We start from the raw sequence: 21905 nt of genomic DNA, 5'->3' as shown, positions 1-21905 counted from the left end.
ATCTGCCCTTCTCGGCTGACTCCGCCCCGCATCTGTCCGGACCCGCCTCGCGTCTGAGCTGACCCACCGCGCGTCTGCCAGTCAGTCCCTCCGGACCTGCCGCGAGTCTCAGGCTGCCGAAATCACCGCGCCTCAGTCGGTCCGTACCCAGTGGGCATCTTGGGTATCTGGGCGGTCTGCGGTTCCCCGCGCGTGTGTCTGTCTGTCTGTCTCTCTGTCCGATGCGCTGTCCGCAGCCTGCCGGCCGGGGCCAGCACACCAAGTGTCTAGCGTGCCCTTTCGCTGCTGCTGAGTGCTCAGCGGCCTTGGCGAGCGGCGAGCCTGCCCGCGAGCGGCCGGGCAGCCGGCGGAGGAATACACGCTCGGCCTCTGCCCTGGTTGCTATCATTTTCCACCCGCAGGAGCTCGAGGCCTGTGTTTCTGCAGAAAACGGGTCGCGAGGCCTCTGTCAGCAATGCTAGATGTGCGGAGCCAGGCAGCTGCTGGATGATTTCTTACAATTGAACGGTAAAAGGGAAATTTCCTCCTGAATCCTGGCCTTTGACAATGATTTTTCATCTGAACGGGTGAAAATTGTCAGTCCCTGTAGGGAGAATAGATTCGTTATTGGGGTGCCTTTTTGTCTGGTGCGTTTGTTCTGAGCCTGCTGACCAGCTGTTTCTGAACTTCATTTTCTCAGCCTCGACAGTGATTCTGAGTCTGCTTTTAGCTTCCCTTCGCCTGCCTTGGCTTTTTCTGTACGTGAACAGCTGCTTGGCCCATAGCTTAGAGAAAGCAGCCTTTTTTTTTTTTTTTTTTTCCTCTCCCAAGAGAACCTCCTCCCTGTGCTCAGAGAGATGGGGAGCGGGGAGCCGAATCCTGCTGGCAAGAAAAAGAAATACCTCAAGGCCGCCCTGTATGTAGGTGACTTGGACCCAGATGTCACCGAGGACATGCTGTATAAGAAGTTCAGGCCTGCTGGCCCTCTGCGCTTCACCCGCATCTGCCGTGACCCGGTGACCCGCAGCCCCCTGGGCTATGGCTATGTTAACTTCCGCTTTCCGGCGGATGCCGAGTGGGCCTTGAACACCATGAATTTTGATTTGATTAACGGCAAACCCTTCCGCCTCATGTGGTCACAGCCAGATGACCGCTTAAGGAAGTCTGGAGTTGGAAATATATTCATCAAAAACCTGGACAAATCCATAGACAATAGGGCCCTGTTTTACTTATTTTCTGCTTTTGGGAACATTCTCTCCTGCAAAGTGGTAAGCGATGACCACGGCTCTAAGGGCTATGCCTATGTGCATTTTGACAGCCTGGCTGCTGCCAACAGGGCCATCTGGCACATGAATGGAGTGCGGCTCAACAACCGCCAGGTGTATGTTGGCAGATTCAAATTCCCGGAAGAGCGGGCAGCTGAAGTCAGAACCAGGGATAGAGCAACTTTCACGAATGTTTTCGTTAAAAACTTTGGCGATGACATGGATGACGAAAAACTGAAGGAACTGTTCAGCGAATACGGGCCAACCGAAAGTGTCAAGGTAATCAGAGATGCCAGTGGGAAATCGAAAGGCTTTGGATTTGTGAGATATGAGACACATGAGGCTGCCCAAAAGGCTGTGCTAGACCTGCATGGAAAGTCCATCGATGGGAAAGTCCTATACGTAGGGCGAGCGCAGAAGAAAATCGAACGCCTGGCTGAGTTAAGGCGGAGATTTGAGAGGCTAAGATTAAAAGAAAAAAGCCGCCCTCCAGGGGTGCCTATCTATATTAAGAACCTCGATGAGAGCATCAGTGATGAGAAACTGAAGGAGGAATTTTCTTCCTTTGGATCAATTAGCCGGGCCAAAGTGATGATGGAAGTGGGGCATGGCAAAGGGTTTGGTGTTGTGTGCTTCTCCTCTTTTGAAGAGGCAACCAAAGCAGTGGATGAGATGAATGGTCGCATAGTGGGTTCCAAGCCCTTGCATGTCACCCTGGGCCAGGCCAGACGCAGGTGGTGAGGTCAGGAATGTTCAATTTGTTTCAGCCTTAGCTGATGCCTACTTAGTTTGGGCTCCTTTGTGATAAGGGGTTGTTTTATGCCAATTCATAGGTTTTTTTTTTTTTAAGCGAATACTTTTCTTTTGAAACAAAAATGTAAAATTAGAAAACTTTGTTCATTTTAGTGAAGAGCATAATTTCTAATTGTAAAATCGTCATTTTGTACTATTTTTTGATATAATATCCTTAGGAATATGTAGAATAAAGTTTATTCCGCTACATTTTTTTCCTTAACAGTCAAGGTGAGGCAATCGATAGAGTATATTTCCTTCCTTGTTTCAGTAAATCTCAGCATGACCCTTATTTCTGAAGCTATCACAGCAAAACTTTTTAACTTGCTTTATAAGAAATCAGTAGAGCAGGGTACTATGTATGTGATCCAGTGAACATCTGTATATAATGTCACTTTAAATTATTATTTTAAACGAATTGTGTTTTGAAATTGTGTGAGATTTCTTTTCTGCCTTTTATTTATTTTTATGCTTTTGTATCATTTTCAAATATATTGTGAGAATACCACAGGCTTAGTAGTGACTTTGACCGAGTGTTGGGAGCTGACTTATAAACTTCACATACAGAAAAGTGAACATATAGTTGTTTTCTCAATCAGTACCTTAGGAAATTAACACTTTCGGCAGTGGCTATTTGAATTGCAAGTTGCATCTTAAAAACCTTTCCTGCGGACACTCTAAGGACAACTCTTATCACTTATTTTTCTAAACCCTTTAGTATGTATCCTTGGATCATGTTAAATTAACTCCACTGAATTTCCTTTATCTAAAGATAGGTTAATATTTTACCATTCAGCTTTTATCAAGTGTCAATATAAAAGGTAAATAATCCATTGAATGGTACTGAAAAACTCCTTTGAAGATCATTTCCATTAAACTTTTTGTTATCGCCTAAATTCTTGAATGCATCCATATGGAAACATTCACATTTGTTTTGAAGTTAAGGAACTGGTTGTCTCTTGCTGCTAAAGTCATACACCTCCAACCATTATATGAGAACTGTTAGCTTAACATGGTTCTTTGTATGTTTTGGCTGATTGGAAATTCAGAAAAATGTTCTGTTTTATATTGCAGTCATATTACATAGCCTGTAATGTTTACATTACAGATTCTTCAGCTTTCACCTGCAGTTCCCTATTCTCATTGCTGCTTTCCATTCATGTTACACTTATGTTTATGTTTTACTGTATTGCCTTTCTTTGAATATATATCAATACAAATCTATTTGGAAAGTCAAGAGGTATCTAATTTATGTAAAATTTAAATAACGGTTTTTAAAAATATGATTCACTCAGACTACAGAACCAATAGTAAGAAGTTCTTTTGTCTCTGTTGTCACTTGGTTTTTCTTACTTTTTATAGTAATCTTCATTTTCATACTTGATAAAACATAAATAAACAATTTGTTAATACTTTTGTTAGTTCTTTGACCATAAAATAATGAGAATAAGCTGTTTGATGTAATTGTTTATCTAAAAACTACATCTATATTCATTATCAAGTACTTTTGAAATTAAAATCATTGTTTTTATTGGCTACATATATGAAATATATGTAAAAAGTGTACACAATGCAGAAGAAGAAGTAAAATTTTCACAGTTCGGAGATAACCACTATTAATACTTTTAGTATGTGCATACACTCCCACATCTTTTAACATATGTATACCTACGTATTTTTAAAAACATCCTATGTGTTCTATTTTGTATTTTTTAAAATTTCAAACTGAAACATAATCGTCTTTTCATGCCAATAAATATCAACCTATATCATTATTTTAATGATTGCATAGTATTCCATTGTGTGGTGTACTATAACTTATCTAAGCAGTTTGATACTGAATAAGGTTCATATGTTTCTCAATATTTTTTACATTTGTAAACAATGCTGTTATGAACCTCTCTTGCTTATGAGTTATGTGAGTTTGAGAAAAATATCTACAGCATGTTAAAGCATAAATTTGCTACGCAAATAAAAATCCACATTCTATTGATCATGTATTAAAATTTTGGAACACCTTCAAGACAGTCTTTAGTTGACAAATGGAAAACGGAAAAAAAAGGATATAAGTTTTCTTATTTTATGAGCATACTTGCTTCACATTATTTTTGATAATTAAATATATAAAAACAATCAAACTCCAAATAAGGTTTAAAAGTTATATTTGCAGTTATTTATTGTATATTTTCTCCATTCGTTTTTACCCATTACTAGTTTTCATTTAAATTTATAAACCTGACGTATCAGTGTTAGCCTGAATCTTTGATAGATGCATTGATTGTATTTAAATTTTTAAAAATTCTAAAAAGTAAAAATATAGTATAAGAATTCAATACATTTTTTGGAACTATGCACATATTTAAATTATTACTATCTTTGAAAGGACAGCCAATATAAAGAAAAAGAGAAATAGAATCTGCCTAAGTGAAGATAAAATATACCTCTATAGGATCCTGCTGAAACATTAAAAAAGAAAGTCCGGAAATTCAGTTGGTGAAAATCAGGGAGGGGGATATAAAGAAAGATAATTAGTATTTGAACAAAAACACCTGGGTAGTTTTCAATGTTGTACTTTTCATTTTTAGCAACATTTAATGGACTCCTAATAATTAAGCCTTCCAAGGAGGAGCAACACAATTGCACAGCTCAAATTAGTGACAGTGGATTTTAAAAAGCATGTTACCCATTTCCTAACACAGAATAATCAGTAATATGCTGTTAATGGTCAGCTGAAGAATGGCTTGATTAAAACAAGTTTTGTTTTGTTTTCTTAGCTTTTCAAAACAGTCACTTGTACAAATTTTCAATGTGCCTGAAGAGAAAAAAATTAAGAAGTTGTTGCCTTGTGATTGCAAGGCTTCATAGTCAAGGTTATTTGGAGAAGGCTTTTTTGTACAAGAAGTTTCATACTTACTGCTGCTGCCTGTAGTATTATCAATGGCTAAGGGTAACAATAAAATGTTATACATGTAAGTGATATTTTTAGCCCCGTGGGAAAAAGTAAGACTACTTACTTCTTTAAGGGGAAACTTAGGAATGGAATGCATACCAACTTCTCTATAAATAAGTGGTCTAATATAAGAGAATAATAAGAAACATAAATAGACAACTGAAGATAGATGATAGAAGTATTTCCAGCACCTATGACAATACCTGAAGTATGGTAGGCATTCCACAAATACTTGTTGAATGAATGAATTCATATTCTGTGAATTATGTCCCTCTGCTTTCCAATTCTTCTATTAATAATTGGCAAGAGAAATGGGTTATTACAGGATAAGCCATTTTTATTAAATTTCATCCTATGAAGAAATAATTGAGAACTGATTGATAGCAGACTAAGGTATTATCATTGCTTTCATTCTTCTTGTGCTATCTTCCTATTATTGTTTAACACTTGATGGATAAGCTTGAATCAAAAAAAAGTCTCTAATAAATGGCATACCTTAAATAAAACAGTCCATTTGTAGAGGAATGCTTTTCATATAGTAATGGCATGCTGCTTGAAGACCAATACTACTCCATAAGTTTTGTTCTTACGTTGAACCACATGATCGGAGTAATCCCCAAGATACTAGTACTTGCCCATTTGAAATGAATTAAGGCTTACACATTTCAGGGTCTTATTTACTTCCCATGAAGTGTAAGCTTACAACTGATTCCTTGGAGCTTTAAGAGAGTTAATGTATCCCACTTGGCTCTAGGGCATTATTGTTATTACTTAGAAATAATCTAGCTACCGTTGGAAATCTGAGAAGAGAAAGGACTAAGTAACTCAAAGTATTGATACTGAGGATAGAATTCCTGTGAAACTTAAAAAACACACAAACAAACTTCAAGTACTTTCACCCTCAAAAGTTGCAGTCAGTTTTAAAATGTCTCCCATTTGGAGAATAAAAGGCTCAATATTCTCGCTATTTCTTATTAAAAGTTTGAAGCTACTTCACAATTTAGTTTATTTAGTTATTTTAGGGATGCTACAGGAAAAGGGATGCCTTCTGATATTGTAAGGCATAACTTTCAGAGTAAATTTATTTCTTTGTTTTAGAGCTAATGGTAAGTAAAACACCAGATGTTAGCATTTTACATATGAAAAAAATAAGACTTCTATAATGTAGAATAAATATTTTTACATCCTTCTGATGCTTCTTTGAAATTTCCAAAAGGGTAAATTATGCTTTTGAAAAATCAAGGACTTTATAAATCAATATTTGCTGGCATTTAGGAAAACTTTTTGAGCTAATTTACACAGGATGGCAAATGAAATCTTTTTAGACTCAGCTCTCTTCGAAGACTCTGGCCAGTCTAAACATCTGAATACAACAAACACAGATAGGAATTGCAAGCTGTTCTTTTTCAGTATTTTAGGATGCCCTAAATAGATCAGTAAGTTGGTTTTCTTGCCCAACAGTCTATTACATGTCAGTGTCATTAGAAAGGAATGAATACCTTACTGTAGTCTTTGTGGGATAAAGGGTAGCTTTATTATATTATAATAAAAGTTAAATAAAGATGATGAAGAATTTGTTTCTTCAAATAATGAGGGATTTGTAAATTAACTCAAGATTAATTATAAGAAGGGACATAGAGAAAGAAATTGTAATTTAAATGTTACAAATGTAAATGTACACTGTAAAGATATTAGAACTCTGCCTAGTTTGGTATCCATGTTAAGACGAACATCACAGTTTGTATTCAATTTGTTTTGTTATTATGGTTGATTTGACTACTGCAATGATACTAAACCTCAGGAGTATTTCATTTGTACGTTATTTTTCTTAAGTATTGACTGGTGCTAATCTACTCTACTGTCTTACCTCCATCACCTAATCTCAGCTCTACTCTTGCTGAACAAGTCAAGATTATATAAAGTATCTCTGGTTTATGTAGTTTTTCCAAACATCACCTCGGAAATTTATTTGTAATTCTCAGATGTGCATGTATGTGATATTGTACCGTTTTGTTGCAATAAAGTTCCAGGACTTGCATGTTAAGCCACAGTAGAGGATGACAAACTTGGCTACTGTTTATATGTGAATGAATGTATTTATCTGAAGATATTCTTTTTAGAGAATGTAAATTTCATAATGATGCTGATTAAACCAACTACAAAGCTATGGGATCTGTTTGGAATTGTGGTTTCATGATGTACATGTGGGCTGGAGCAGTTGAATACCAAATACTGGGTCACACAACTGGAAATATGTACTGCTAATGTGGGATGGATTTTATGGTAAGAAAGTGTATTCCAAGTATAACAAGAGGTAATGCTAAGAGAAACTGCCAAACTTTTTTGAAGGGGCAACATAGGCAATGAAATAATCTATATGCAAGCTCAGTTGTTTTGTGGAGACATACCACAATAATTTGAAACCTCTCAGGCAAAGGGTAAAAATATATAGGAAGACACAATTTTCTGAAAATTCCCATTATATTTTGATACAAGTGAAGCAAATCGTGAAAGAATGAAAAACAAGCATGAACTGGGAATTTCTCTTACTTAAATCTCCAAAAGCAAAACAATTTTATTTTAGGCAGATTGAGTTCCTCAGAATACTGGGTCTTTTTTTTTTTACTATTTTTTAATCTTTAAGTCATGAGAGAAGCATAATTGTAATCTATTTTTCTGCTCAAAGAAAATGGATCTCTTTAATATGTTCAAAGGAGATAAATAGGGTGGAAAACAGGACCAGAAACTTACCTCAACAACAGAGTTCATCATGAAGATCATTTAAGCTGAGAATTGTATTTTATCTAATCTTGGATGATACAATTTTAGAGAATTGCTAACTGTTCTGGGGAAACTGTTTCTTTTGCTTAATGTGCAAAGGCTATCATTCAGTTTTCTGGATGACTGAAAATGTTATTAAATACATGAAACAATATGTAAACTGTGTCTAAAAAAGTAAAATACAATTGTTGCTCATTGAATTATTAAGAACACCATAGTCAATTAAGAACACCTAAGTCAATATTAAGAATCCTTAAAAGAGAGAGGAAGTCCAGGATAAATAGAATACCCCTGTTTTGGAATGCAAACAAGTCAGTTTTGTAATTGGAAAAAAAATGGAAAACACACCTATGTCATATACTAGTTAATAACATTGTATCCAGGAACAGAGCTCTACAAAAACATGTAGAAGTGATGATTGAATACCAAAAGTGAAAAAGTCATGAAAATTCTTCCCAACAACTCTGAGATCCATGTGTCTCTTCTATCACTGTAGGCCCACAACAACAAGAATGCAGAAGAGGAAAGATGTGGCCCTTAGGAATAAAAACTTGTGACATCCCACTGAAATTTTGTAAGGAGCATCACTATTTAATGCTATAAATTGTCTCAGAAAAATAGACTATTTCTCTTTGTTTTCTTAGTTTCAAGTACGCTATCTGAAAGCTCCAGAACTTTATGTAATTCTTATCAAGGTATTCCAGCAATCATTTCTAACTTTTAATAACAGTGACTCTGAAATGTGTCACGGTGTTTTGATCTTTTAAAGCTCTCTTTGTTTTATTGTCTGCACACAGATGTCCCAACTAGCTGAATTTCTGTAATCACTATGGCACAAATGGTGGACTGAGGCTATTAAAAATTCAAGATTTGCATGTCAGTTGGGATGGTAGGCAGTGCTAATTATGGTAAAGTTAAAATCTTTGTGTTTGTAGAGAAATTAAATGGATGAGTGAATTAGTGGGTAGGTATGTGCATATATACATTCACACATATAAAAAGATTATAAAGAGGGCATAAAAAGGAGCTAAGACGAACACAAGGAATCCAAGAATAACTCTGTATATCTATTATATGGATTCAAATTAGGAATCACAGACTTCCTAGGCCAAAGACAAGACTGTGGTTCCTGAGCAATGCAGTGTTCTAAGGCAAGGTAGTTAGACAAATGATAATAGCTGGAAAGTGCTACAGGCAAGGCTGGTCCCTGTTACAATTCATTACAGTGAGATCATTATGATGAACTGATATTTACCAGCATATGTGTATGGAAGTATTGGCCCACATGTAGTTAAAAAGCAGTATTGAAAGCTACTTCACGCATGTCGGCCTATTGCATTTCTCAAAATTTGGCCCAAAGTGTGCCAGAATCACCAGGATATTTTGTTAGAACCGAGATTCTTAGGACTCAGCGTTGGCTTACTGAATCAAAGTCAATGCAATAGTGGTGACAGTGTGATGAAGAGCAGAAATCTACAGTTATCTCCATAGTCCCCAGGAGATACTTATGTACACATAAATATCCAGAAGAGGGGTCAGCAAATAGTTTCTGTGAAGGAACAGATAGCAAATGTTTCAGCCTTTATGGGACAAGAGGTAACATCAAAAGTATTACACAGGCATTTATATAGCAGAAAAAAGTTTCAAAAATTTCAAATTTGATGAAATTCAAAATATAGCCGCAATATTGAAAATAAAGAGTATGTTTTTTTTTTTTTTACACTATGGCTATAAGAGTTTTGGGGAGTGGGTTACAGTACAATATGGTTCAAAGTTAGTGTTCAAGTTGATGGCAAAGGTGTTCATTTGTAAAAACCTTTTTAGCTTGTGGCCGTAGAAAAACATGTGGTGGCTCATAGTTGGCATACAAGCTGTTACTTTCTAACCCCTGATCTAGAAATTCTGGTACAGAGGCTTATGTTAGTTCATTCCAACTGCTGTAACAAGCTACTATTTCTGTTATGAGCAACCACAATTTATTTCTGAATTCTGGAAGTTGGAGAATTTGAGATCAAGGCACTGGGAGATTAGGTGTATGATGAAGGTCCATTCCTTATAGATCATGTCTTCTCTCCGTATCCTTACATGGCAGACGGGGCCAATATACTCCCTAGGCAGGCTCTATTCATGAATTCCATTAGTGAAGGTTCTGCCCTCATGATTTAGTCACTTCCCCAAAGGCCCTGTCAATGTCATCACATAAGGAGTTAGGAATTTAACTTGAGAATTCTAGAGGAATATGAACATACAACCATAGAAAGGTAAAATGTTGAATTTCTTCAACAAAGTTAAGCTATTTTAAAATTTAATTACATACACTACATAATAATCGAACCATTGCCCCCTTACCTTCTAGTTATGTTCCTCCTTGTATTTCTTCCATTAGTAAATGTCATTTCCTTTCTTAAAAATTTTAGTCTTAAAATCTTGGAATATTCTTGACTTCATTCTTTTTATCACACTCCATAACCTATCAGGAAATCATAACTAATTTTTCAAAATATGTTCATACTTGTAGGATTTTTACCATCTCTATTGTCAACAGCCCTGTTCAGATCGCCATCATCTATCACCTACATTATTTCAATAGTTTCCTAACAAATCTTTTTGCCCTCATCCTCTACTTCCTACGTCCTATTGAATAAACTGCCAAGGTGATTTTTTACAAATGTAAGTCAGATCATTTAACTTTCCTGCTCTAAATATCCAATGGCAGACCACTTCACACACAGCAAAATTCAAAGTCTTTACATGGCCTTACCTCCTCAATTAAATCCCTCACTCACTGGCACAGATATTTGGCTCAACAGGTTAAGGAGAAAGAGAAGGAGAAGGAGAAGAGAGAGAGAGAGAGAGAGAGAGAGAACATGAGAATGAATGATCTGTCAGGTTCACTCTTAAAATGACAAAAAAAAGTCAGGTCAGGGCCAGGCCAAAGCCAGTAGAGTAGCAAGGCACTCCATCCAGGATTCTTCCAGGTCTCCCACATGGGAGGCAGGGAACCAAGTAGTTGAGCAGTCTTCCACTGCCTTCCCAGAAACATTAGCAGGAAGCTGGATGGGAAGTGGAGCAGTCAAGACTCAAACATGCTACTATTACAAGTGGCGGCTTAACTCACTGCACCACATTGCTAGCCTAAAGTACGTTTATCACGGTCATATACAACACTCTTCTAGACACTGAGATGCAGCAATGAGCAAAGTCCTTTCCTCTATGGAGAATACATTCCATTGGTGGTGGGGAACAAAAAATGCAAATAAACATAAAGCATGTCAGGTAATTTTTAAAGCTATGAAGAAAAAGGTAGGTAAGTTAAATAAGGGGAATAAAGGATTTGGGAAGGCAAGGAGGTTTGCAATTTTATATAGGTGGTGAAGAAAGGCCTTTCTAATTTGCTGATATTTTAACAGTGCCCTGGGTGATGAAATGAGCCTTGGAGGTATCTGGGGGAAACAGAATTCCAGGCAAAGTGACAAAGTGAGAGTAGATTAACTGGGCTAGGGGCATGCATGATATCTCAGAGGACACTAAGGTGACCATTTGGCAGGAATGGCATGAAAAATGGGAAGAGGAGTGAGGAAATCTAAAAATTTTTATTTAGTTATTTTCATTTTATTTGAAAGGTAGATGGGGTAGAGAGACATCTTCCATATACTGGTTCATTACCTAAACACTTGCAACAGCCAGGGCTTGTTTCAGACCTAAGCCAGGAACCAGGAATTCAATTCTTTTCTCCCAAGTGGGTGACAGAGACCAAAGTCTCTGAGCCATAACCTGGTGCCTCTGACATAAGTAAAGTGAGCATTATTAGGAAACTGAAATCAGAAGCAGAGCCAGGACTCCAACCCAGGAACTTCAATATGGGATGGGGGTGGGGAGAGGGTCCCAAGTGGTGTCTTAATGACTACACCATAGCCTAATCCATAACTATTTAATAAACGAATTATGTGATGTGGTGGGATGTAACATGAGAAGCAAAAGGAATTATTATGTCATTTAATTCTAGCAGAATGGAACAGAATGCATTTTGTTAAAAATGAAAATAAAAAAAGAAACAGTAACAGCAAAATGAAACCTTCCCTGAGTGTACAAAAACTATACTCACAGGCAATTCAAGAAAATATTAAAGTGAATGTGAAAGGCTCTTTGAAAACTGGGACAATAGACATTTTTTTTTTAGATATATCAGCTCTTCTTTACTTAACATATATGATTCTATTGTGGATAAAATTAACAAGCATTAAAAATCCTTAAAATAGGGGTGGGCATTTGGCAAAATATTTAAAACACCTTCTCTCCTATCAGAGTACTTGAGTTCAAGTTCAAGTACCAGTTCCACCAATTCCAGCTTCATACGCATGCACATTCTGGGAGGCAGCAGCTGATGGGTCCCATGTGGGAGACCTGAATTGAGTTACCAGCTTCTGGCTTTGGCAAGGGCCCAACACTAGCTATTGTGGACATTCCTGGAGTGAAGCAGCAGATGGAAGCTCTCTGTCTCTGTCTTTCTGCCTCAGATAAAGGAAATAAATAACAACTCTTTAAGCTTTTAAAATAAAATAAAAAATTCAATAAACTTAGAATGCCAATTTGACTATATTAATGCTGTATCCTACATTTCTATTAACCAAATGCAAATTGTAAGATGATGAGAAACTGTAAAATATTAACATCAATTATGACAAATTGCTGGTTGCAATATTTATTTTTATATGAAGAGGTCACACAGGGGAAAACATTTGATGCAGCAGTTGAAAAATGCCACTTGGGACGCCTGCATCCTAAATCAGTGTTTTGCAGTTCACGTCCTAGCTCAAATCCTGACTCCGGCTTCCTACTAGTGCATATCCTAACAGGCTGCAAATGATAGCTGAAGTATTTGGGTCCGTGCCACTTACATGAGAGATCCAGATTGTGCCCCAGGCTCCTGGTTTTGGCCTGGCCCAACCCTGGATGTTGTGGGCATTTGGAGAATGAACCAGTGGATGGAAGATCTATCTGTCTCTTTGTATCTCTCACTTGCTCGCTTGCTTGCTTGCTCTCAAATGAAATAACTGCCCTTGGGCAGAAGTAGCTTCAAAAGGAAAAGCTAAGAAATATGTCAACAAACAACTATAAAGAATAAAAAGAAATAAACAGGGTGAGCATTTGATGTAGTGGCTGATATCTCACTTGGGACTCCCTCATCTGATTTGGGTTTGATTTCCAGCTTGACTCCTGATTCCAGCTTACCCTAGAAGGCAGTAGGTGGTGGCTCAAGTAGTTAGGTCTCTGCCACATACATGGGAGATCCAGACTTAGTTCTTGGCCCCTGGCCCAGTCCTAGCATTTGGAAAGTGAATCAGAGAATAAGAGATCTCTGTCCCTTTCCCTCTCATCTTTAAAATAAATAAATAAATAAGTATTTTTAAAAGGAAATACTAAGTAGACAGCAAACATTTGGCAATATCCAAGAAAACTAGATGAGAAATGGAAATTGTGGGGCCAGCACTGTGGCGTAGCAGCTAAAGCTGCCGCCTGCAGTGCTGGCATCCCATATGGGCACCGGTTTGAGTCTCGGCTGCTCCACTTCTTATCCAGCTCTCTGCTGTGTCCTGGGAAAGCAGTAGAAGATGGCCCCAGTCCTTGTGCCCCTGCAGCTGTGTAGGAGACCCAGAAGAAGCTCTCCTCTGTCTCTGCCTATCTGTAACTCTGACTTTCAAATAAATAAATGAATCTTTAAAAAAAAGAAATGGAAATTTAGTGAGATGTCATATTCACCTGTGAAATTCATAATACTTATAGCAATAGCCAATGTTGGTTAGATTGTAGTTAAAACAGGTACTCTCAGGTATTGCCGATCAATATTTGAACTTAAAAAACTCTTTTGAAACTATTTTGGTATTATGCTTTAGTGCCTTTAAAGTTGTTCTTTGCTTTTGAATAGTGGCTATCGTCCTAAAACACATATATGTACAAATTCCCCATTAGAAAGGAAAATGCCACTTTCAAACACTCATTAAAGATCTTTGGTGTAATCTTCACTCCTCACCACTTTCCTGCAGCCTTGTTAATATGATTTAAAAAAGTGAAAGAAGTGAAAAAATGGCTAGATTTGTTAAGCATACCACCTTAAAAATTTTTATCTATGTAAATAAAACTTTAGTAGCTATTTAAAATGTTATCTAACATTTCGTTTTTGTGTGTATGTGTCTGTGAGGACACTTAGAAAAATTCATGGAAAATGGAATTACAAGATGAATTTATTACTGTGTAAACATTTTTTGAAATGCATGCATATGAGGGATATGAGGAGTCTTCAAACAATTCATGGAAAATGTAGGTCATGAAAATATTACACATGGATTTCAAAAGTTGCTGAACCAAAATAAGCTTGCCTTTTTTTATGCTTATTTGAAAGACAGAGAGAGAGAGAGAGAAAGGCAGAAAAATCTCCCATATGCTGATTTAGCCCTCCAATGGCCGTAATAGCTTGAGTTGGCCAGGCTGAAGCTAAGAGCTGGGAACGCTATCTGGGTCTTCCATGTGGGTAGTGTATACAAGCACTTGAGCCATCACTTGCTGCCTCCCAGGGTGTGCATTAGCAGGAAGCTGGATCAAAAGCTGAAGAGCTAAGTTTTGAACTATGCACTCCAATATGCAATTCAAGCATCCCAAACAGTGTCTTAACTACAGCACCAAATGCCCAACCCTAAATTTATCTTTTAATTTCATTTTCCATGCACGATTTAATGTGCCCTTATATTGCTAAACTATATTCTATTCCCAAACTGTTATTAGTGTCAGAGGAAATCACTTTGGAGAGTGCAAAGTATTGGCAATCTTTTTTGTTCTCCTTTAATTTTATTTGAAGTTTCCCTTTATAATAAGAAGATAAATAAGTATAATGGATGTTGTTTTTTTCACCACCAACCAGGATGGGATAAGCAGCCTTGCCCTCTGGGCCATCCATTCTCTCTTATCTACTAGTATGTTTGATTAAAAAAAAAAAAAACAGTGTATAACTGAACTCACATTTTGTAGAAACTCATTAAGCTGTAATCTGGAGTAAGTCATTTGGTACTTTTAACTCCTTGAACCATTTTATACTATGATACATTTTCTCTTGTCTATCAATAAAATATTTGGGCCATTTATCAGATGTTTGGAATGTAATCATTCTGCGCAGCAATTAAGGAAAAGTATTCACAAAATGTAAGAATGACCCATCATGTATGTGGTTTTCCCTAAGATTATAGCTGCACCCATGAATATGAGTCTATAGATCTTCGTCTTTGGAACGTGTTACACCACCTTCAGTTTCTCTACATTAAGTATGAGTACAGAAGCTCCAATGTTTTAAAATTGCTGTTAGGGATTGATGAACAACTACCTAAATAATTTGCATATGTACTCAAACCAATTTTTAAATCTATCATGTCCACACAAAAATAATGTCGCCTTCTCTGAAAAGAAATAATTATGTAATAAGGTTGTCTTTATCTGCTCCATATTACTGTGTTACTACTCTTGGATTTGTTCCCAGATCAGAAAGGCATGTCTCACTACCATCCTGAAAAAATTTCCAAGTTCTGTTAATCTTAATAGTTGTATTTTCTCCAGCTTGTTTCATAACACTAAATCATTCTGCATAGCTAAGAAAGCCCTGGTTAGATATTAATTACTTTGTAGCTAGCTGTTCACCTGTTTACTTCCAAGAATATCTACATAAACTGGATAAATGTATTTTATGCAAATTCATACATGTGAATTATGATCACATCTTTTTTCAAAAAGTTCAGTATTATCTATAAGTAATCAAATGTAACATGCAAGTTTAACTTAGGCTAATTCAAAACAGTAAACACTAGGGCCAACGTTGTGGTGCAGCAAGTTAAGTCACCACTTGCAATGCCGGCATCCCATATGGGCACTGGTTCATGTCCCGTCTGCTCCACTTTGGATCCAGCTCTCTGTTAATGCATCTAGGAAAGCAGTGGAAGATGACCCAGGTGCTGTGGCCCCTGATACCCATGTGGGTGACCTGGATAAAGTTACTGACTCCTGGCTTCAGCATGGCCCAACCCTGGCCATTGCAGCCACATGGGGAATGAACCAGTGGATTTAAGATCTCTCTCTCCCTTCCTCCTCTCTCTCTCTCTCTGTACCTCTGCCTTTCAACTAAATCTTCAAGAAACCAAGCAAACCAAAAATAAAAAATTCAAATAAGGCATACATTTGATGATTTCAAACATATACTGTTTCATTAATTTAATTGTGTTGGAACTCATTCCATTCAAAGTTAATTAAATTAATATTTTCTTAAATTGGTCTCATTTTTTATATCCTGAATCAACTTTTTCAGCACAAGAACAAGACAAGAAAGCCGCTATCACTACTTCTATTTAATAGTGTGATGTAGGTCTTGACTATGCAGCTGAGTCTAGTCAGCTAGCATGAGCACCAAAGCTCATTTTATTGCGGGCCCAGAATAAAAAGTAAAATTGAGCTGAGCCTAGCAGCCATGCCTGGGTCCCCCCAAGACTGACAGGAGGGATGCAGTTTTGTGGGGTACATCTTTGGGTATGGATGGTACCCTCAGTTCTGACGCACTATATCATCTTGACTCCTTGTACGTGGTAAGCCCCCAGCCTCTGCGCTAACTGGAGACCAAGCCTGGACCAAAGATCTCAATTACCAGAGATTCCTGATGTGAAGTCTTGGTACTCCTCATCTGACCACTGCTACCTGGGGCCTCCTAGACCTAGCTGCTGTAGACTAAATAATCAAATTAAAAGTATACCGCAACCATGAATTGAAGTTGGCTGAATGTGGTATAGCCACAGGAACTTAAGCTGCTCTGAGGCAAAAAGAAAAAAGGAAGGGCTATGTTTCCAGGGGTCTGACTGATGCAAATTTTTGGCAAAGAGGTGGAAAACAACAATAACAACAACAACAATGGAAACTCCATGGGGCAAGAGGAAAGAAGACAGCGACACTGCAGCAGCCATCTGCGGCTGTGAGGCATCACCTTACCACCTCAAGGTAAGAAGAAATTGCTGTGTGCCCCACCGCTCACACTTTCAGCTGAGAGAGGATTCCACAGTCACACACTGACTTTTACATCAGCCCGCAGAGCTAGCTGACTGGGGTCTGAGCAACTGCCAAGCTTGGAGCAGAAAGCTGCATTGCTTTCCTTTCTTCCATCACCCATGCACACAAAATGCCATACACGGCAGCAAAAAGCTATGTAGCACACCTCTCATCTGCTCCTACCAGCATTGTAGTCAGAGTCAGGGCTACGTTTGGGGCAAAGAACAGATCCCCTCATCCTGCAACTGTGGGAGACTTTGGGCATTCGCCTCAGAGCTCCACTCACATAATCTGTGTGAGCCAGGGAGATTTACCTAAGCTGCTGGGGGCTAATACCAGATGTGTTAGCAGCCCATAAAAAAATCTGCTCCCACCCTGGGAGGTCTGTGTAATGACCTCACCATAGCCTGCAATACCAGGACTGTAACAATTCTTTCTACATTTCCGGGTGCTACTGGAATCTATTTGGTAGACACAGCAAAGAACCTGTTTGCATTCCACCTCTCAAGGCTCATACCCTCCACAGTAAAATCTCCTGTATACCTTATAGTCACCCTATCAGAGTAGAACAGGGTTCAGTTCACATGCTCTAGTCCTAGGACAAGGGCTGTTAGTATTATAAACCATAAAACCAGTTGGACTCTCCTAGTTGGACCTCAGTAAGGGTCCGCTTGTGTTACACAGTCCTAGAGCCACAGCAATTGGCTTGCATGTAAGACAAGAGTACAGCCACCTTTCTCTCCCTCAGCACCAAGAACAAGACTCTGGCTATCACATTTGCCAGGGAGATGGACACAGAACTCTCTATGGGCCAAAGATATACACTCAAGGAAATCCTTATTCATCTCAGAGACACTTCTATCCCTATGAACTGCAGCAGACTAGACCACAGTGTCAAAGCTGACATTGATTAATACAAAAGAAATCACTCAGAGACTATCCTCTTGGGCTCACTTAGAACCAAAGACAAAGCAACAAGCCAAGTGATATCCTGCATCCCAGCTAAATGAGAAAGTCTTTTCCAATAAAACTTACTCCATAAGGAAGAGATGAATACAGCAAATGGGTATACGTCAACGTTTGGACACAGGAGTAATAAAGATGCAAGGTTGCATGAAGCCTCCTAAAGAACACACCAATCTTCCAAAATTAGATGCTGAACTGAAGGAAATCTATGAAATGACAGGTAAATAATTCAAAATAATGATTGTAAGGAAACTCAATGGGATGCAAGAGAATAGAGATAGGTTAAAGAAATGAGGAAATCAATGAGTGACATGATTGAAAATATTACTAAGGAGATAGAACTCATTAAGAAGAACCAAATAGAAATTTTGGAGATGAACTATTCAATCAATGAAATAAAAAATATGATTGAGAGCTTAACAGCAGAATAGACCAAGTGGAAGAAAGAATTTCTGACCTTGAGGATAAGAATTTTGAAATAACCCAACCAGACAAAAATAAAGATAAAAGAATTTAAAAGAATGAAGAAAGTCTATGTGAAATAAACTACTAAATATTTGTGTTATAAGTATTCCTGAAGGAGAAGAAAAGGAAAAAAGATGTTGAGAACCTGCTAAAAGAAATAATAGTTGAAAATTTCCTAGGTTTTGAAAAAGACATGGACATCCAGATATAAGATGCTCAAAGAACCCCAAGGGAACCCAACCAAAAAAGGTCTTCTCCAAGGCATATTGTCATCAAATTGTCAGAAGTAAAGACAAGGAGAGAATCCTCAGGACTGTAAGAGAAAGGCATCAGGTTACACATAAAGAAAAACCAGTTAGATTATCTTCAGACTTCTCAGAGGAAACTCTACAGGCTGGAAGAGAGTAGTAGGATATACTGACAATAAGTCAAAGTATTCATGTTTTCAGATGACATGATGTTTTAAATGGAAAACCTGAACACTCCACCAAAAAAACTGTTAGAATTGATTAACCAATTCAGTAAAGTTTCAGGTTACAAAATAAATACAAAAAAAATCAGTGGCTTTATTGTATGCTGATGATGAACTCACAGAAAGAGAAATCAAGAAAGAAATCCCATTCATAGTAACCACAAAAAAAAAATCAAATATCTAAGATAAATTTAACCAAAGAAGTGAAAGACCTCTAAAATGAAAATTATCAAACATTGTTGAAAGAAATCATCAAGGACGCAAAAAAAAAAAAATGGAAAGACATTCCTTGCTCATGGATGGGAAGAATCAATATTATTAAAATGTCTATGCTGAGGCCAGCACTGTGGCATAGTGGGTTAAGCCACCTCCTGCAGTGCCAGCTTCCCATATGGGTGCAGGTTCGAGACCCAGCTGTTCCACTTCTGATCCAGCGCTCTACTATGGCCTGGAAAAGCAGTAAAGATAGCCAGAGTCTTTGGGCCCCTGCACCGGCATGGGAGACCCGGAGGAAGCTCCTGGCTCCTGGCTTTGGATCAGCGCAGCTCCGGTCATTGCTGCCAACTGGGGAGTGAACCAGCGGATGGAAGATCTCTCTCTCTCTGAATCTCCTTCTTTCTCTATGTAACATTGACTTTCAAGTAAATAAATACATCTTTTTTAAAGGTTTCTTCTTCTTCTTCTTCTTTTTTTTTTTAATAGGCAGAGTGGACAGTGAGAGATGGAGAGACAGAGAGAAAGGCCTTCCTTTTGCCGTTGGTTCACCCCCCAATGGCCGCTGCGGCCAGTGTCCTGCGGCCGGCCTGCTGCGGCTAGCGCACCTCGCTGATCCGAAGCCAGGAGCCAGGTGCTTCTCCTGGTCTCCCATGTGGGTGCAGGGCCCAAGTACTTGGGCTGTCCTCCACTGCCTTCCCAGGCCACAGCAGAGAGCTGGACAGGAAGAGGAGCAACCAGGACAGAATCTGGCGCCCCGACCACAAAAATCCCAAAATATCCAAATCCATTGCAAACTAGTAAAATCAAGCTTGAGACATCACAATATCTGACTTCAAAGCATTCTGCAAATCAATAGTAATTAAAACAGCATGGTACTGGCATAAAAACGAATACATAGATCAATGGAATAAGAGAATACAAAAATTAGTCCACATACATGCGGCCAACTGATATTTGACAAAAGTCCCCAGACCATACACTGGAGTAAGGATAATCTCTTCAACAAATGGTGCTGGCAAAACTAGATTTATATATGGAGAAAACTAAAATCAGATCTATACTTTTCATTATATACAAAAATCAACTCAAGTGGATCAAAGACCTAAATTTAAGACCTGGGACTATGAAGTTGTTGGCAGATAACCTAGGGGAAACACTCCAAGACATTGATGTAAAGGATACCTTCTTGGACAGGAGCCCAAAAGCACAGGTAACAAAAGCAAGACTATATAAATGGGACTACATCAAACTCAGAAGCTTTTGCATAGCAAAAGAAATAATAAGTAGAGTGAAGAGATCTCGAACAGAATGGGAAAATAATATTACAAACCATCTATCTGACAGGGGATTAATATTCTGAATATACCAACACATTTAATAAATCAACAACAGAAACAACCGATCTAGTTGAGAAATAGGCAAAGGACTTCAACAGAGAGTTCTCAAAAGAAGAAATACAGGTGGCCAACAAATATAGAAAAAAATGTTCAACATCACTAAGCAACAGGGAAATGCAAATCAAAATCACAATGAGATATCACCTCACTCTTGTCCAAATGGCTAAAATTCAAAACAGAGAGAGTAACAAATGCTGGTGAGTATGTGGAGACAGGGGAACACTTGTAAATTGTGTGAACATAAATTAGTGAAGCCACTGTGGAAAACAGTGTGGAGATTTCTTACAAAAGTAGAAATTGACCTGCCATATGATCCAGCAATCCCACTACCGGGTATATACTCAAAAGAGCTGAATCCATGCACAGCAAATTCAAAAAGACTTAATTCATACCATGTACATGTTCACCAAGACAGAGCACTGTTCATAATAGCTCCAACAGAAAACAATCAAATGTCCGTCAAAAAGTATGCAGTTGCAGAATTATGGTATATGCTTTTAATTATCACACTATGAAGAGACGAAAATGAAGGAACCACAGCCACATATATCAGGAGTGAATCTCATACACACAATATTATGCAAGTGAGCTAGACTCAGGAGGATACATACGTTCAAAAGTATAAATAAAATCCAACTAAATTTTGTTAAATTAAATTTGCCCCAAATCATCTCCATACTTTTGAATTTCTAGTAGAAAATTGCAGCTTATCTTAGTATTATACACCTACTACAACCTAACTTAAGTATATTCTTGTGATGAGTATCAGTAAATCACAGCCATCAAACTTCAGCCAATAGGCTGCCAACTGACCAGACCATGTCCATGTAAGGCAAGTGCCTCATCACATCAGCCTTTAAAATGGGAAAAATGTCAAGCTGTTTCTGGATGCCTTTTTTTCTGGTTTTGAAAATACTGCCCACCCACATTGCTAGGTGGAGCTCTCTGAACCTCTTGTTCTATGTGTTACCCAGTTCATGAATTGTTCTTTCTTCCAATCAGGCCTACTAAAATTGTCTTAAGTTTTTTTGTTTGTTTGTTTGTTTGTTTGCATACAGACAATATTCACTATGCACATTATGTGACATTATATTTATTTTTAGGACTTCATTTAAAACAAATCTCCATAATGCATTTAGGGGATTCACATGCATCCCCCTTTTATCTGTTTACCCATTTGTATATATAAAATCACAAAGAAAATGGCAAAAATCTGAAATATACTATGGCCATTACAGAGCAGGATATATAAAAGCAAAGCCTGAAATATCTCAACTATTTATCATAGTGCTGCTTTTTCACTAATATTTGTATCTTATACTACCTTTAGTCATATTAATAATTAATAGATAATGTCTGTTCAATTATCTCAACATGCAATTCTATGTATTGTGGTTTAATCGGAAAAAAATTAAAGGAATGCTGAATTCTTCATTAGTGTTTTCTCAACTTCTTGCACATCATTTTTGAGAACTATTTTTAAAAATAGATAGTACTACTAGTACTACTATCTTCTAAAAATAGCATGCTATAAAATGTAAGATTTCTGA

The 21905-nt window shown here is 37.7% G+C and overlaps 1 protein-coding gene across 1 annotated transcript; it reads left to right on the top strand.

The window, feature by feature from the left end:
* Nucleotides 1-836: 836 nt before the first annotated feature.
* On the top strand, nucleotides 837-7153 carry PABPC5 (poly(A) binding protein cytoplasmic 5). The gene has a single exon (XM_017350000.3). It carries the CDS (start codon nucleotides 837-839, stop codon nucleotides 1983-1985), a length of 1149 nt encoding a protein of 382 aa, XP_017205489.1. The 3' UTR covers nucleotides 1986-7153.
* Nucleotides 7154-21905: the final 14752 nt, after the last annotated feature.

The sequence above is a fragment of the Oryctolagus cuniculus genome, chromosome X (genome assembly GCF_051225735.1).
Source record: "Oryctolagus cuniculus isolate XC-2025 breed Fujian yellow rabbit chromosome X, ASM5122573v1, whole genome shotgun sequence".
NCBI lineage: Eukaryota > Metazoa > Chordata > Mammalia > Lagomorpha > Leporidae > Oryctolagus > Oryctolagus cuniculus.
Note: the sequence above shows the minus strand (reverse complement) of the source record. Positions and strands in the feature narration are given on the sequence as shown.